The sequence below is a fragment of the Scomber japonicus genome, chromosome 20 (genome assembly GCF_027409825.1).
Source record: "Scomber japonicus isolate fScoJap1 chromosome 20, fScoJap1.pri, whole genome shotgun sequence".
Classification (NCBI taxonomy): Eukaryota; Metazoa; Chordata; class Actinopteri; order Scombriformes; family Scombridae; genus Scomber; species Scomber japonicus.
Genome location: NC_070597.1, coordinates 2204527 through 2222088, shown reverse-complemented (window position 1 = coordinate 2222088; position 17562 = coordinate 2204527). Strand labels below are relative to the sequence as shown.

General features: G+C 38.5%; 2 protein-coding genes across 2 annotated transcripts; both read left to right on the top strand.

The window, feature by feature from the left end:
- The first annotated feature begins 5570 nt into the window (after window positions 1-5570).
- LOC128381075 (microfibril-associated glycoprotein 4-like) lies at window positions 5571-6909 on the top strand. The gene is made up of 4 exons (XM_053341025.1): window positions 5571-5612; window positions 5700-5796; window positions 5883-6050; window positions 6546-6909. Exons 1-4 carry the CDS (start codon window positions 5586-5588, stop codon window positions 6797-6799), a joined length of 546 nt encoding a protein of 181 aa, XP_053197000.1. The 5' UTR covers window positions 5571-5585; the 3' UTR covers window positions 6800-6909.
- A 7119-nt stretch (window positions 6910-14028) lies between these two features.
- On the top strand, window positions 14029-17562 carry LOC128381081 (microfibril-associated glycoprotein 4-like). Its single transcript, XM_053341032.1, has 6 exons — window positions 14029-14035; window positions 14297-14452; window positions 15545-15583; window positions 15671-15767; window positions 15854-16021; window positions 17199-17562. Exons 1-6 carry the CDS (start codon window positions 14030-14032, stop codon window positions 17450-17452), a joined length of 720 nt encoding a protein of 239 aa, XP_053197007.1. The 5' UTR covers window position 14029; the 3' UTR covers window positions 17453-17562.

The following is a 17562-nucleotide window of genomic DNA, read 5'->3' as shown; positions in this document are numbered from 1 at the left end:
TAAATAAAATAATAATAAATACAATGCAGAGAGAAAACAGTTTTCTTTGTTTCCATTATTTCTGATGGTTTCGCATCTAATTTAAACCTTCAACACTGTCACCTGAATATAGAAACATTTATTTAGTTTTGCATCACAGCATCGACTCTTGAATTTTTTTTGTTTCATGTTTCATCCTGACAGTCGACTCGTCTCTTCTACTAAAAGCAACGTGAAAAACAACAACAAAAAATTAGAAAAAACAAAAATGTATCCATAGCTGAGGTATTCAATACAATACTGGCTGCAGTGTTTCTTGTTCTGCACCATTTTGCTGACATGGTAAGATTGTTGTTTTATGATGGTATCCAGTTGATAAAATAATTAGAGCTGCAGCAGTCAAATACAATAATAGAAGCGTTAGTTGGAGGGTTTGATATTATATGATTAAAATCAATGCATTGTCACACAATTGTGGACTATTATCATTAGAATATTTATTTAAAAACACACTGTGTGCAACCTACCAGATGCAGGGATGGGATTGATCTTTAGCCTACAACAGCACTTTTTATTTCCTTGTTGGAATAAAAGCAACAACACATCATACTTTATGATCCAACTGATAAACATTTATACTGCCTATTAATATTTGACTTTTGTTCCAGGTTAAAGATCATTACTGTACATGCAATTGAGATTGTTTGTGACTCAGCAGACCTTATAAACCTCCGGCTGTGAGTAACTTGTTCATGATAAATTTGAGAAGGTGTAAAGTCTTTTAAGGTTTAGTGACTCAGATGCAAGCACAAGGAAACACCAACAAGTCCACTTTAGTTAAACATTTATTACTAATACTACAGCTACAAGTACTAAACACTACAACATTTTATAAACAGGACACAAGAGAGACACTGGTACTCTAGGGTTAGGGCTAGTGAATGATTCACATGCATGATGCAGAGTTATTGAGTGTGGGATTACTTACATTTAATTGACTCTTTAAGTCTTACTCAGTTATGGGCACTGCTCATGTACATTGTTACACTCTTCACCTTATTTTATCATCTGGTATTCTGGTCCACAATGTCCAGATAAATGAGGACAATGTTTCTGACCATTGTAGAGTTAATGACAGAATGTAAATACATTGAATGGCTGTTAGTGAAAAACTGCAGAACATGAACAGAACCAGACACAGGTTGGGATTTATAAGCAGAATTATAACATAAATATTCCTTCTGATCTAGTTTGTCTTTAAATCTTTCAGTAATATTGAGAAACTATTGAGAAAAAGAAGAGGAGGTGATTCTGTTTAAGGCCTGAATAAAGTTACCTATTTTTAAAGATAACTGACTCGAATGGGAAACTTCCAGCTGTGAAAACAAACAGCCAAAACAGGACGACATGAAGTGAACTTTGTTTATCTGAAACAGCCCAAAAATATAAAAACCTTAAAGAACTGAGTATCAAAGGATATGATTCAACAATATATTATATTTATATATATAATTATATATTATAATTCTCTCTCTCTCTCTCTCTCTCTCTCTCTCTCTCTCTCTCTCTCTCTCTCTCTCTCTCTCTCTCTTGCGCACACACACACACACACACACTCTTTCTCTCTCTCGCGCGCGCGCACACACACACACACACACACACACTCTCTCTCTCTCTCATACACACACACACACACACACACTCACTCTTGCATAAACACACAAGACGACAACTTAGGTTTAGAATGAATGGAAATAGCAAGTAAACAGAGACACACAGTCAGTGACATCATGTTTCCACTCACTGGACAAATAGTTTTATCGGTGTGAAGCAGCACCTGTTCAGTCGTTTCTTCATCTTTGGGATATAAATATGACTCAGGTACATCAGAGCAACACATCAGAGCAACACATCGCTGCATCCAGACTGAACAACAGCAAATCTGATGATGAAGGTAAGTTTATGACTTTATACACCTGACTGAATTAATATTGATCAGTAGTTTCAGTCAGATTCTCTGAAATAGTCTGTGGTGACACAAAACTTTATAACAATTTATTTTTCTCAATTTTCTCTGTATGTTGAACTTTTAAAGTGTAACTCTATCATCAGTTATTTAACCTTTGTGCCTCATTTAAAAAAAGTTTTACTTAGAGTTCCTTAGGGACAAAAATGTCTGCGTAAAAAGACTGCCATAAAAATATTATAAATTAATATTTATTTTCTATCAGCCCTGATAATATCAAATATTCATTTTCAGGGTTTTAACCCAAAGTCAATTTTAGTTTAGGTTTTATTTTTTTCACTAGATCATTTAGTTGTATTTAGCTCTATGAGAGAATTCCCCAGTCCTGCTCGTCCTGTATTATGAAGCACAGCAGACCTGGGTGTGTGTGTGTGTGTGTGTGTGTGTGTGTGTGTGTGTGTGTGTGTGTGTGGATGTGTGGGTGTATGTGTGTGTGTGTGTGTGTGTGTGTGTGTGTGTCGGTGGGTGGGTGTATGTGTGTGTGTAATGAAAAATAAATGTGTGTATGTGCAGATTTACGTCTTAATCTCTCTCTCTCACACACACTTTCAAAGCTCATGAACCGACTGTGACCTAAATATTCTGAACATTTAAAGTGTTATATATTATATTATATTGAGTTTGACAACCTGTGTGTGCACGTGCATGTGTGTGTGAGAGAGAGATTTAGACATAATGCTATGAATGCAGGCGTGTAAGACAATACTCTATTTATATCAGCACATACACACATTTATGTACATGTACACAGTTTTGTCCCTAAGCATTGCAGAGCAACAATTTTGTTTATACACTGTATTATAGACCTATTATAAGTGATTGATGCTAATGTATGAACACAGCCCAAATTATCAATAAAAGAAAAGAAAAGCCAAACATGTCCTTAGTGAGGCACACAGGTTTAACACAGTTTTACGTGAATCTTCTCTGAGTTTAGTTTTATTTTATTTTGTGTGTGCTGTTGTGTTTCTGTTGCAGCTGGTTTCAGTCTTCCTCCTCCTCCTGGCTCCAGCCTTGATCTGCTGCTTCTATCCTTACCAGGACTGCAGTGAAATCCATAACAATGACAACAGCCTACCCAGTGGAGTGTACACCATCTATCCCTACATATACACGTCTCCTGTCCAGGTACACTTCATCCTCTCTGGGACACAATTAGAAGACAGTTCAGGTTGATTCTACTAAACCAGCAGATAGAAGTGGAGGTAGTCCTGTAGTTACTGGTTGGATACACACACTTTATATAAAGATGGATGTAGTAAGGTTTGAAGTCACCCACTGATTTCTTTGGAGCCAGTTTGAAGCTCAGAGTTGCAGCTTGTGTACATATGGGCTAATGTTAGCTACTTTAGCTAACCGTACTAACAGGACAGGTATCACAATTAAGTAACATTAAACCAGAGGTGGATAGAGCAGAGATGGGGGACTCGAGTCTAGTGACCTGACTCGAGTCAGACTTAAGTCGCCAGATTGAGGACTTGTGACTTGCTTGATCAACAGTGAGAAAAGACTTGACTTGACTTGGACTTGCTACTCATGACTTGAGACTTGACTTGGACTTGCAAGCAATGACTCGACAAGTCATTGCTGTCTTGGTTAATTGGTGAATAATTATAAAAATATATATATATTTTCGATTGGATGTTTCCTGTTGCATGTGGGCGAACCTGGCAACCAGTAATCTCTCTACTAGGTGATGCGCCCGCCATCTACAGTAGAGCGGTCGGGGTTTGGAAGATGGAAAGTGCTACCAGTTCTGCTGCTACTGCAGCCAGTGTTCCCAAAATCATAAAATTTGGATTTAAAGACTATTCAACTCAACAAAAGAAACGATTCGCCGTGTGCAATGTGTGCAGCGCAAAAATATCCGACACATCCAGCACCACGTCAAATTTCATCCGCCATTTCCGACTACACAAAGAAAAGTAAGTAATGTCTCTAACGTTAGCTGATTTCACATTATTTTTTATAAAGTACTCTGTCTGGTAATTATTGTTTGGTACACCAGGCCCTGTAGTCGTTCCTAGTAATTCTGATCCTGCTGGTCCTAGTGAGTATTTATAATTATCCTTTAGCCTTATATCCCCTCCATCTATTTGTTAGCCCTTTTGTGCAAAAGAGGGCTACATAAAACTTAAGCTGCAGTCTCTTAAAGTTTTAAGACGGTTGTCTTCCAGCTTATTATATTTCTATGACTTGACTTGTGACTTGCTTGACCTAAGCTATGACTTGACTTGACTCGACTCTCACAAAAATGACTTGGGACTTGCTTGAGACTTGAAGGTTAAGACTTGAGAATTGCTTGAGACTTGCATATGTGTGACTTACTCCCATCTCTGGGATAGAGTACTGAAATATTCTACTCAAATAAAAGTACCACTACTTTGATGAAATTTTACTTGAGTACAAGTAAAAGTACTGGTCTAAAAATATACTCAATAAAAGTAAAATGTAGCTTGTTAATCTCTAACTAGTTGTTTTAATTAAAGGTAAAGGTATACATTTACAAATTCAACTTCAATGACAAAATGAATTATGTCGAAACGCGACATTTGAAACATTTCTGGAGATATAAAGTGTCATTTTAGTGAAGACCATCCCATAAAACATTTTCAAACAACACAACCATTGAATTGAAGGTGACTTAAATTGTGGATTCTGTAAACCAGGGGCGATTTCAGACTCTTTTTAGGGATGCTCTAACACCCCTAAATTTGATCTCAGCACCCCTAAAATTAAAGAATAAACCCTCCATAGGGTCTCCACACACTCTAAAAACTGTATGGGAAACACTGAATTATTATAGTTTTTAGTTGTTTATTAAACACTTGCAGGGCATTGAATGTCAAATTGTCATTAGGAGCTGAGCCCCTCTAAAGTTCGGATCCTAGTCCCCTGCTTTAAACCAACAGTCATCCTGCAAATCTATAAATCAATACGGGTCAAGGTCACAAGAGCAATAACTTTTATTTAAATGACCCAAAGAAGACCAAACTTGTCAGTAGGCTACCCCTGTCTACAAGGCTGTGCCCCTATGCACCATTCGCTCAATTCTCTCATTTCTGACGCAGTCCTTTTCACCTGAACGCATCATGCTCAATGCCTCGTCCTACATGAAGAGTGAGACAGATGGCAGCACAACGTGTAATGGACATTTCTTTTAGTGTGTTTCCAAGTTCCAGGTTCAACCAAATGAATACTGCTGACGAAAACACAATGATTCTTATTTTCAGGTGATTACAGACTTATACAAACATACTTATGAATATTATATTTATATTGATTATATACTGGTCCTTTAATAGAGCAATTATTTACAAAATAACAATTTACACTTATTAGAGGGCCTGAATTTAGAGATTGAGACCAGAATGACTCGTTGAAAACAATGACTGACTCAGTATTTCTAGAGAGAAGTTGAGACTTGTTGAATAGGAGTCAGTTGGAGCAGCTAGCAGCTGTCAGTGACACTTTAAGGTGCTTCAGACTCAAGACGTGGCAGCTGCTGATTGGTTGAATATAGTTTTAGTAAAGGATCATATTTACTAATGAGTGTGTTTGTGTGTAGGTGTACTGTGACATGGACTCAGATGGAGGAGGCTGGACGGTGAGTTTTTGAACAGAAGTCATCAAGTCACAGCTGAGTGGTTTTCAGTATGAACACTTCCTGTTTGACCGTCATAATAACCCCCAGGTGTTCCAGAGGAGGATGGACGGCTCGGTGAACTTCTACAGGCCCTGGGATCAATACAAGATGGGCTTTGGTAAAGCTGCTGGAGAGTATTGGCTGGGTGAGAACAGTCATGTGACTTCATGAAACTCTCTGTTCATTAAAACAAACAAACTCTGACGTGACTTCATGTTTGTGTGTTTTCAGGCCTGGACAATCTCTTTCGACTGACCAACAGTAGAAGAAACGAGCTTCGCGTCGACATGGAGGACTTCAGTGGGAACAAAGCGTTTGCTCGTTACTCCTCGTTCTCCATCGACCCAGAGTCCCACGGATACAGACTGCATGTGTCTGGATTCACTGATGGAGGAGCAGGTCAGTTACTGTTAGCAGTTAGTACTTCTGTTTGTCTGATGTTTGGTTTCCACATGGAGACACTGAGGATTTCTGTCCTTATATTGGATTATTTGTGTGATTTCTTCAGCTAAAGACAGATTCACAAAGATTTTCAACTCAGTAACAACAAATCTGTGTTCTGCTCATGTTTTATTAATTACATGAAGCTTTGGTTTTTATAAACACATTTAAAGGAGAAATGTAAATGAGCCCCAGCAGGTTTCAGGTGTTTTTATCCCTTCAGCCTTTTACAGTTCTTGTCTACATGACATACTGCATGTTGTTATGTTACAGTAGCAGCAGCAGATGCAGTACTAGTAGTACTGGAAGTATTTGTACAAGTGGTGGCCATAGCAGTAGTACTGTATTAGTAGTGCCAGTTGTAGTGTTAATAGTTATATAACATTTTATAATATGGTGTCATTAGCAGCAGTGTTGTGATCATACACTTGTTGTTTTCTCGTGTTTCTGTAGGAGACGCCCTGAGTTATCACAACGGACAGAAGTTCACCACCTTCGACAAAGACCAGGACTCTCACAGCGGTAACTGTGCGAGTCTCCAACTGGGGGCGTTCTGGTACGTCGGCTGTTCCAATACAAACCCCAATGGCGTTTATCGCTGGGGGTATGATGACGCTGTCTATCGTGTAGGAGTGGAGTGGCTCCACTGGAAGGGCAGTAACTACTCCCTGAAGGCCATCAGCATGAAGATTCGTCCTGTGCAGTAATTCTCCAGAACGAACAAACAGAATATCTGTTGATCTCTTTCTTTCTTTCTCTCTGATCTAATCTGTAACCTCACATATTAATCAAATAAAGATTTCCAGCATCAATAAAAGTCAGAGTGGAGTGTGTGTGTGAGCAGCTGCTGGGTGTAAAGTCTTGTCTCAAACAGTTAATGGCAGAAATTACATATTGTGATTTCAAGTAGGATTTTAAACTTTTAATTGTAATTAATTATTTTAAACTAATGAAGAGAGAAAGCTGCTGATGTGTTTCTGTGTGAAGCCTTATAAAAACCAAGACTATGGAAATAGAGAGAAAATAAAAGTATTATGAATAAAATCATCAAACATCCTGACAGACACAATATCACCAGTCGATCCAGCACTAAAGATAAATAATGAATCTCTATTGTCTTCCTCTAACATGCAGTTACTACTGGTGTAATTACTAATTAAAGTGAAAAGAAATGATAGATCACAGTTTAGGAAAAAAACAGGATAACAGTTAAAGACAGACTTTGATTTGTCAATTTGTTGATTTCACTTCAGTCTTTAGAACAATTAATTATAACTGTTCATCAGAAGAAACACACACACGTACACACTCATTTTTTAGGAATTTACCAAAACATCTTCATCAATGAAATGTTATTGAGTCCAACGACAATCAAACCAAATCAACACCAAATCAACACCAAACATTTGAAGGTTATAAAGTCAACTCATCATCTTTTTGTCACAATCATAAATTAAAACATTTTCAATAAATTTAACCTGATTACAGAAGTTAATGAAAATGTATATATATCCTAAAGTCCAATCATATATTTTCCCACTTCAGAGGTTTGTATTAGTGAATTCTCTGACTTTTTGTTTTTAATGGTTACTACATGAAACAACCCTTTAATGAGAGGTCATTTTAACATTCACATATGCTCTCCATCTAACTCACTTGTTTGGGATTTCTCACATTTAATTGACTCTTTAAGTCTTACTCAGTTATGGGCACTGCTCATGTACATCGTTACACTCTTCACCTTATTTTATCATCTGGTATTCTGGTCCACAATGTCCAGATAAATGAGGACCATTTTTCTGACCAGAGTTAATGACAGAATGTAAATACATTGAATGGCTGTTAGTGAAAAACTGCAGAACATGAACAGAACCAGACACAGGTTGGGATTTATAAGCAGAATTATAACATAAATATGCCTTCTGAGCTAGTTTGTCTTTAAATCTTTCAGTAATATTGAGAAACTATTGAGAAAAAAGAAGAGGAGGTGATTCTGTTTAAGGCCTGAATAAAGTTTCCTATTTTTAAAGATAACTGGCTTATAAACTTTTCAAACTATGAGCAGTCAAACGAGGAGTGGAAATCACTTTTTCTACAAAGTTAGAGTGGAAGCGTCAATTAGCTAGAGTGCAAGAACCAGTAAAAAATAACCTTAATTTTTATTTTTAACTCGAGCTCACGGCCAAAATGTAAAAAGGAGACAAATAATTTTTGGTCAAAATGTAGACATAGGTGTTGGGATTCATAAAATGTGATGTTGACAGGTGTGGTCTGCACAAAATTTAAACAGGGGGGCCGAGACCGGCAGCAATACCTGTCTCACTCCCCATTGACCCTAATGTGATCGTCTTTTCTTTTCAAAAGAATCTCACTCTGTCTTCGCACTAAGCTGACACACTCATTTTAAGGAATATCTGAATAAAATAAACACTGTCAGAATCTGCCGGCTTCTGTGTCTCTCAAGGTGTTTTCGTTTTTTTGACAGGAGTTACGGTTTTCTGACAATTTGCAATTGTTCGGGACCTTGTCAGAAGCCAAATTCTGGGGTATTTTGAGAATTCTTTTTCACCGTAACCAAGCAGATTTCACATCACCGTAGCAACCGTAGGGCCTGAGCCGTCCTTAGCAACCTGTTGCTGGGCAGAAACTAAGCTACTTTTTTGCAATTGACTAATTCCTGTCTGTCTGTTTTGCCAGTTAACCGAGCTAGCAGCCGAGCTAGCGGCAGAAAGCTCTCAGACGTAGCGTCCATGTTTCTGGTAGAGGTTGTGACTTTAATTGACAGGTGACATTTGGTAGGGGGCGGGGTTTCAGCTCTCTCTCTCTCTCTCTCTCTCTCTCTCTCTCTCTCGCTCTCTCTCTCTCTCTCTCTCTCTCTTGTTCACACACACAGAAACACACACACTCTCTCTCTCACATACACACTCTTGCTCTCTCTCTCTCTCTCTCTCTCTCTCTCTCTCTCTCACACACACTCAAACAATCTTTTTTTTTTCAGTTGTGGGGTCCACTAGTTTTTGGTCACTGTTGAGGACCACCCTTACCACTGGTCTCTCTCTCTCTCTGTCTCTCCCTCTAGTATTCTTTCTCTCCCTCACACACACACACACACACACACACACACACACACTCTCTCTCAAAAAGTCTTGTTGTTGTCAGTTGTGGGGTCCACCAGTTTTTTGGTCACTGGTGAGGACCACCCTTTCCACTGGTCAGACATTCTTGAAAAAAAAATCAGGGGATGTTAAGATTTATTGTTACACTATATCACTTCATATTAACTTTAACTTAACAATGAAAACAACTTTTGTTCCAAACCAGTTTTTTAGTCACTTTTGGGGACAGTACTGGTTTTAGTCACTCTTGGGGTCCACTTTCACACAATCCCTTTTTTCATCACTTGCAGGGTCCACTTTCACACACTGCATTTTTTGTCTATGTTTTGTATAAATACATGTTAACCAGAGACAAAAGAGACAGAAGAGAACACACACAAACACACACACACACACACACATACACACAAACACTCTCTCTCTCTCTCTCTCTCTCTCTCTCACACACACACACACACACACTCTTTCACACACAGACAAACTCTTTATCTCTCTCTCACACACTCATTCTTTCTTTCTCTCTCTAACACACATACCTTCTCTCTCTCTCTTTCTTTCTCTCTCTCTCTCTCTCTCTCTCTCTCTCTCTCACACACATACACGCACACACAATCTCTCTCTCTAAAACACACACACACACAGTCTTGTTTTTGTCAGTTGTGGGGTCCACCAGTTTTATGGTTACTGGTGAGGACCACCCTTTCCAGTGGTCAGACATGCTTGAAAAAAAATCAGGGGAGGTTAAGATTTATTTTTGAAGACAAATATCACTTTAAATTAACAATTAAAAAAACCTTTGTTCCAAACCAGTTTTTTGGTCACTTTTTGGGACAGTTCTGGTTTTCATCACTCTTGGGGTTCACTTTCACACAATCCCTGTTTTCATCACTTGCAGGGTCCACTTTCACATACAGCATTTTTTGTCTTTGTTTTGTATAAATACATGTTAACCATAGACAAAAGAGACAGAAAAGAAAACATCTAGCAAAAGTCAAGAGATACATTAATTAGATGGAGAGAATTTTCAATAGTTTAAATGATTTATTTTGCTATTTCATTGCATAACAAAACAACTTCTTAGGCAGGAGTACATTTGTGCAACGCATAAAAAACTGAGCCATTTTAAGGGTTACCTTAAAATTGATATAGAACAAGACTGAAATCATTGTTAGGAGATATCCAGCAGAGCCAAAAATAATATCTGCAAGTAAAAATCCAGAATGCACTAAACTATTACTTAAACTAATTAGGAGATATCCTCCAGTGTCAAAATAACAAAACTGTTGTGTTAAACGTCAGAATGGACACCTGAAATCATGTTCTATTGCTTAAAACTGAATATGAGATATCCTCCAGTGTCGAATAACAGACAAACATGGCCTTTGTGGAAGTTAAAGTGCAGAATGCACAAAATTGAACACAAAAACATAAGAGCTGATGTATGAATATATCAGAATAAACTAAACAAACTCAACCGCAGACACTACGGGATTACTGACAAAGTTTCCTCTTTAAATTTGTTATGTGATTTTTAATGAAGAACTTTATCGCTGACCAGTCTCTGTCCTTTAAGGCATCAGGTTCTGCGCTGAGGCAACATTCACAGTCCCTCTTGCCTGGAACTTGATGTGATGAAGTTCCCCATATGCTTCTTCACAGCAGCAGTTTCCTCTGCAGTCCTTATTATTTTAAGGTTTATTTAATTTATTTAGGTACTTAGTTATTTATTTTCCTCTATTTGGTGTGCTGTACAGCTGTCTGGGGTGGGAGCATTGTATGTTGTTCTGTTTGTTTGAACTCAATTAAAAAAAAGTATTAAATAAAGTAAAAAAGGGTACCACCCTGACCATATCAGTAACTAGTCAAGGATGAAGGATTATAAGGTAATTTGGTGCTGTGTCAAACAAGAAGCATCATATTTAAACTGTCTAATGGAAAACAAGAACAGCCTTGAAAAAATAGTTTCAGACAACTGGAAAAACCAGAAGGATATGTATCCATAGCTGAGGTATTTAATACAATACTGGCTGCAGTGTTTCTTGTTGTGCACCATTTTGCTGACATGATAAGATTGTTGATGTTTTATGATGGTATCCAGTTGATAAAATAATTAGAGCTGCAGCAGTCAAATACAATAACAAGGTCAAAGGTCCATAGAAGCTTTAGTTGAAGGGTTTGTGGATCCTCCCCCAAGCAAATGTGATATTATATGATTAAAATCAATACATTTTCACACAATTGTGGACTATTATCATTAAAATATTTATTTAAAAACACACTGTGTGCAACCTACCAGATGCAGGGATGGGATTGATCTTTAGCCTACAACAGCACTTTTTATTTCCTTGTTGGAATAAAAGCAACAACACATCATACTTTATGATCCAACTGATAAACATTTATACTGCCTATTAATATTTCACTTTTGTTCCAGGTTAAAGATCATTACTGTACATGCAATTGAGATTGTTTGTGACTCAGCAGACCTTATAAACCTCCGGCTGTGAGGAACTTGTTCATTCGTCTCCTGGTTGGTTTCCTGGTTGAAGCTGCAGATTAATTTCACCCTCACTCATCGGTTTGACTCAGATTATTTTCAGCATCTAAAGGTAACGTAACCAACAGTTTTCATCATGTTTGTGTCTATGTGTGTTTAAATGATATGATAACAGTAGAGATGGTAGTTATAGTCATGTGTTATGTTGCTTTATTGAATGACTAAAACAGAAGAAGGAAGAAATACAAATACAGTATTCATCAATATACTTACTGGTTGAAAGGAATAAAAAATGTCAGTAAAATAAATAATAATCCTGACATTAAAATACTGAGTGAAGTTTAGAAAGAATGAAGAACACAGATACTTACAGTCACTATCAGGCACTCCTGAGAGTTTGAGCCAGTAGCTAAGTTTACAGGAATTTGCTAGATTTTAATACACATTACCAACTAATGAAGCAGAGGAGAGGACAGAGAAGCTAACACCAACTTATATTACAGTTAACAGTAAAACATGCTAGACACTTCAAATAGCTTCACTGTGTATACACGAGACACAACTCCAACATGAAATGATTCATCCAGTAGCATTACTCATATTAGAGTAGGTATAATAATGAGATAGTGTTCCTTGCTGTCCACACAAGAGATCAGTTTGAATTATAAAAGTCTTTTAAGGTTTAGTGACTCAGATGCAAGCACAAAGAAACACCAACAAGTCCACTTTAGTTAAACATTTATAACTAACACTACAGCTACAAGTACTAAACACAACAACATTTTATAAATAGCACACAAGAGAGAAACTGGTACTCTAGGTTATGGCTAGTGAATGATTCAAATGTATAATGTAGAGTTATCAGGTGTATCACGTGTATCATCGTTGTACAGACCTGATGAACAGGCAAGATGATTGTTGTGAATCAAATCAAAGGTACAACATCTTTGTTCTGAATTGCTAATTGAAATTAGGTTGAGTTTGATGTCCAGTGATGAAAAGCTGGAGTATGGATCTTGTAAGTATAAGTTGGTTGGCCAGTTTGAATTTGAAAAGTTTATTTTGAGGTTTTCTGTTGTTCAGATCTTCAGACTACCACCATGCAAGCTTTTAACTTTTATAAGAGACTATGTGTTTGTGTTTTCCGGTAAATGTCTGTGAGTATCTGTTTGTCCTTGAGCATGATATTGTTATTTGCAGCATATCTTTCCTTGTTGTGATTTGCCCTTTGAACAGTTGTTTGGTGAATCATTAATGTCCTTAAAGTCAGAGTTCACAGTGATATTAGAGTAGGTGACAGCTCATCTCTGTTGGTGACTGACTCTCAGAGCTGAGTTATGATAGCCAATGGTGAACGTCTTTTATCCAAGTGATACTATATATGACCAGATGTCTGTGACAGTATCTTATTGTCTTTCTGTGCTGGTAGTTCACATTTGCAGTTTAAAAGCTCATATTTGTATATTTGTTTGTAATCAGCTGATCTGAAGGCAGTTGGCTTCATAGGTCATCAATCAAGCTGTTAATCACTGATTAGGTGCAGCTGTAGAATAACTCATGTAATGTCTCATCATAAATGTCTCATTTTGCACTGACGAACGTCCAACTCTTCTCTTGGTGTTTCTTCGTGAACCAAGATGAGGAAGGATGTTGACTTATGGCTGACTAAGCCTGTTTGAGATAGGTGGCTACAACCTACAGTAGCTAAGGTTGAACATCAGGCCTGTAGGGGGTGCTAATGGGTCCAAACAGCCTTCATGGTAGTGAGCCCTGCTTCTTTGCAACACCTCTACATTAGTGACGTAAACATCTCAGTGGATGTTGAGGATGGAGGCAGCGTGTTCATCAAGGTGCAGGTGGCAGCAGTACAGGACCCACAACTCAGCACCATACAGCAGGATGGTCAGCATGATGGTGTGGTACACACTGACCTTTGGTGGCTAATCTGTCGGTGTCAGATGAGATGTTGCTGCCCAGGTAGCTGAACTGGTGGAGTACTTTCAGCCAGGTCTGATCTAATGACCTAATGACCTGAGCCAAAAACATAACACCCCAAGTAAACATTTGATCGCAGTAATGGAGCAGAGTCCCCACAATGTAGGTGGATGTCAGGTTTGGTACCCAACAAAGTCAAGTTAACAGGAACACACACACTCAAAGACATAATGTGTCCACTAGTTCAGAAAATAGTTTTATCAGTGTGAAGCAGCAGCTGTTCAGTCATTTATTAATATTTGTGATATTAATACAGTTCAGACACATCAGAGCATCCAGACTGACTGACATCAAGATATTCATCAGATCCTCTCAGCAGAACTCTGACGATGAAGGTACGTTTGTGATGTATACACCTGACTGAATTAATATTGATCAATAGTTTCAGTCAGATTCTCTGAAATAGTCTGTGGTGATAAAAGAGTTTCTAACAATTTCCTTTTATCTAATTTCTCTTTAAAGCTTCATTCTTTGATTCTGTTTACAAATCCACAAAATCCCAAAATACAGTCCGTTGTTTTAAAAAAATTGGACGTGAATCTTCTCTGAGTTTAGTTTTATTTTGTTTTGTGTGTGCTGCTGTGTTTCTGTTGCAGCTGGTTTCAGTCTTCCTCCTCCTCCTGGCTCCAGTGTTGACCTGCTGCTTACCTCTCGTCCTCCCGCTGGACTGCAGTGACATCCATAACAATGACAACAGCCAACTCAGTGGAGTGTACACCATCTATCCCATCGGAGCCACGTCTGCTGTCCAGGTACACTTTGTTAAGGAATTTTCCATAACTTACATATCATACATTGGCATACACTGGGTCAAACTACGCACTGGGGTCATTGTAAGGCTACACCATATCTTGACAATGAGACACTGTCTCCCCTTTAGTAGGTGCAGATGTCTACTCCTTTTGGGGAAAGCAGGAGACACCTGATAGTGTTGCTATGATCAGAGATGTGTTAGCCTGTGTTTCTGAATGGGATCAAGGTAACTGTAGTCAGAGGTTGGTTATTATGGGCCCTGAGGAATGGAGGACAATGGTGCTGAGCTGAGTTCCCAGACTTTATTCTCATTGGTATGTAAAATATTAAATTCTACACTAACTGGCCTCTTTATTAGGTACACCTGTGAAATCTAATTGAAAACAACGACTATAGCGAACCCCAGCCGGAATGATGGTGAAGCGTACAGATGCATTGGAAGCCTTTATTTATGTTCGGCCTTCATACTTATTTTTGAACACAAATTTCTCCGTCCTTCTCCTTTCTTCCATTACACCGTAAGAGCTGATGAACAGATAAATAAACAAAATAAGCTCTTACAACAAAATAAAAATAACCCATATGCCTTATAACCTTACATATGAGACGGCATACACAGAGGCTAATGTTAGCATGGTAACACATTTAACAGAACAAAATAGCTGCACATACACATTATTTACACACAATACCTTGTTCCCAACTCCAGCTAGTCGCTTAAACATCTGAAGGTATACTTTTGCAGAAGAGCCGTAGTTTGTGACCGTACCATCTGCCATATACTCAGAACTGACGTGAAGAATACTTATTTATAGAGACTGGTACCGCTACTTCCGCCCGAAGATCGCCAAAATAAAAGCATACAGGAAGTGAGCACCTTATTAACAGAAACCCTCTTAAAGTTACTTACAATGACTGACTCAGTATTTCTAGAGAGAAGTTGAGACTTGTTGAATAGGAGTCAGTTGGAGCAGCTAGCAGCTGTCGGTGGCACTTTAAGGTGCTTCAGACTCAAGACGTGGCAGCTGCTGATTGGTTGAATATAGTTTTAGTAAAGGATCATATTTACTAATGAGTGTGTTTGTGTGTAGGTGTACTGTGACATGGACTCAGATGGAGGAGGCTGGACGGTGAGTTTTTGAACAGAAGTCATCAAGTCACAGCTGAGTGGTTTTCAGTATGAACACTTCCTGTTTGACCGTCATAATAACCCCCAGGTGTTCCAGAGGAGGATGGACGGCTCGGTGAACTTCTACAGGCCCTGGGATCACTACAAGAAGGGCTTTGGTAGCGCTGCTGGAGAGTACTGGCTGGGTGAGAACAGTCATGTGACTTCATGAAACTCTCTGTTCATTAAAACAAACAAACTCTGACGTGACTTCATGTTTGTGTGTTTTCAGGCCTGGAGAGTCTCTTCCATCTGACTCTGAGGAAAAAGTTTGAGCTGCTGGTCGACATGGAGGACTTCAGTGGGAACAAAGTGTTTGCTCGTTACTCCTCGTTCTCCATCGACCCAGAGTCCCACGGATACAGACTGCATGTGTCTGGATTCACTGATGGAGGAGCAGGTCAGTTACTGTTAGCAGTTAGTACTTCTGTTTGTCTGATGTTTGGTTTCCACATGGAGACACTGAGGATTTCTGTCCTTATATTGGATTATATGACTCTCCATGCAGCACATGTGTGAGAGAAAGACCGAGAAACAATCAAGTGTATCCAGTGTCATTGCAGATTACCCAACGAAAATAAATGAATACAACCCACTTTACCCCAGATCGTACAAAAATGTACCCGTGCCTTATAGGGGTAAAAAATAATGATGGTGTTGAACGGTTTGCAACAGTGATTTCAGCATTGCCCATGGTGGCTTAAATGACTATAAAAGATATGTTGAGGTGAGTGTAATATATTCATTTGTGCATAGGCCATTATTTATACGTGATGGCTAGCTGCTGAACCAAGGCTACATGTTAAGGCCAAACTCATTGAATACTTGCTTAAAGTGGCAATAGAATATAGAAATAAACATAAGTTAAATAAAAGTATTACACAGTTTAGGTAAATAGTGCAAGTAGTATTTTATTGTCACATTTTAAATATATGCCTCAGTTTACAGAAAAGGGAAAATTACTCTAACTATTATATATAGCTGCCCCAGACAATAAGAATAGATAATCATACCTTGTGTCTTTTGGGGACCACAACATATGAGGGAGGCTAAGCACAGGGAAGGCTCCTCAAATATATCTCAGTTCTTTTTATCAGAAAGGCAAAGTCTCATGGAGGAGGTTACTTAGTATGCCAGTCTATGACTTCTGGGGGAAGCTGTCCAAAGTCACATCTGTGAGCTCAGAACAGTTGAGATTCAAGGTGCTCAGACAGTTGATAAAGCTGCTTTTGGTGCTGCCTAATTCTAACTGTTATGTAGAAAGGGCATTCAGCATGGTGCATCACATCAAGACAATATTCAGGAGTCAGTTGTCTTACCAAACATTTGTGAATCTGATGTCTTGCAAGATTAACAAGGTCATTGACACAGACTGCCATGAGGTTGAGATTTCTGACAAATGGTTCAGGACCTCCCTGAAATGACTTTTTGCAAGTTGGGATGTCTGTGGAAGTATTTGTATAAGTGGTGTTTGTAGTGACAGTTGTAGTGTTAATAGTTATATAACATTATATATTATGGTGTCATTAGCAGCAGTGTTGTGATCATACACTTGTTGTTTTCTTGTGTTTCTGTAGGAGACTCCCTGAGTTTTCACAACGGACAGAAGTTCTCCACCTTCGACAAAGACCAGGACTCCTACAGCGGTCACTGTGCCAGAAAATACTTGGCGGCATTCTGGTACAATGAATGTCACCGTGCAAACCCCAACGGGGTTTATCGCTGGGGGGCTGATGGCACCATCTACGGTGTAGGAGTGGAGTGGACCATCTGGAAGGGTTATGACTACTCCCTGAAGACCATCAGCATGAAGATTCGTCCTGTGCAGTAATTCTCCAGAACGAACAAACAGAATATCTGTTGATCTCTTTCTTTCTTTCTCTCTGATCTAATCTGTAACCTCACATACAAATCAAATAAAGATTTCCAGCATGAATAAAA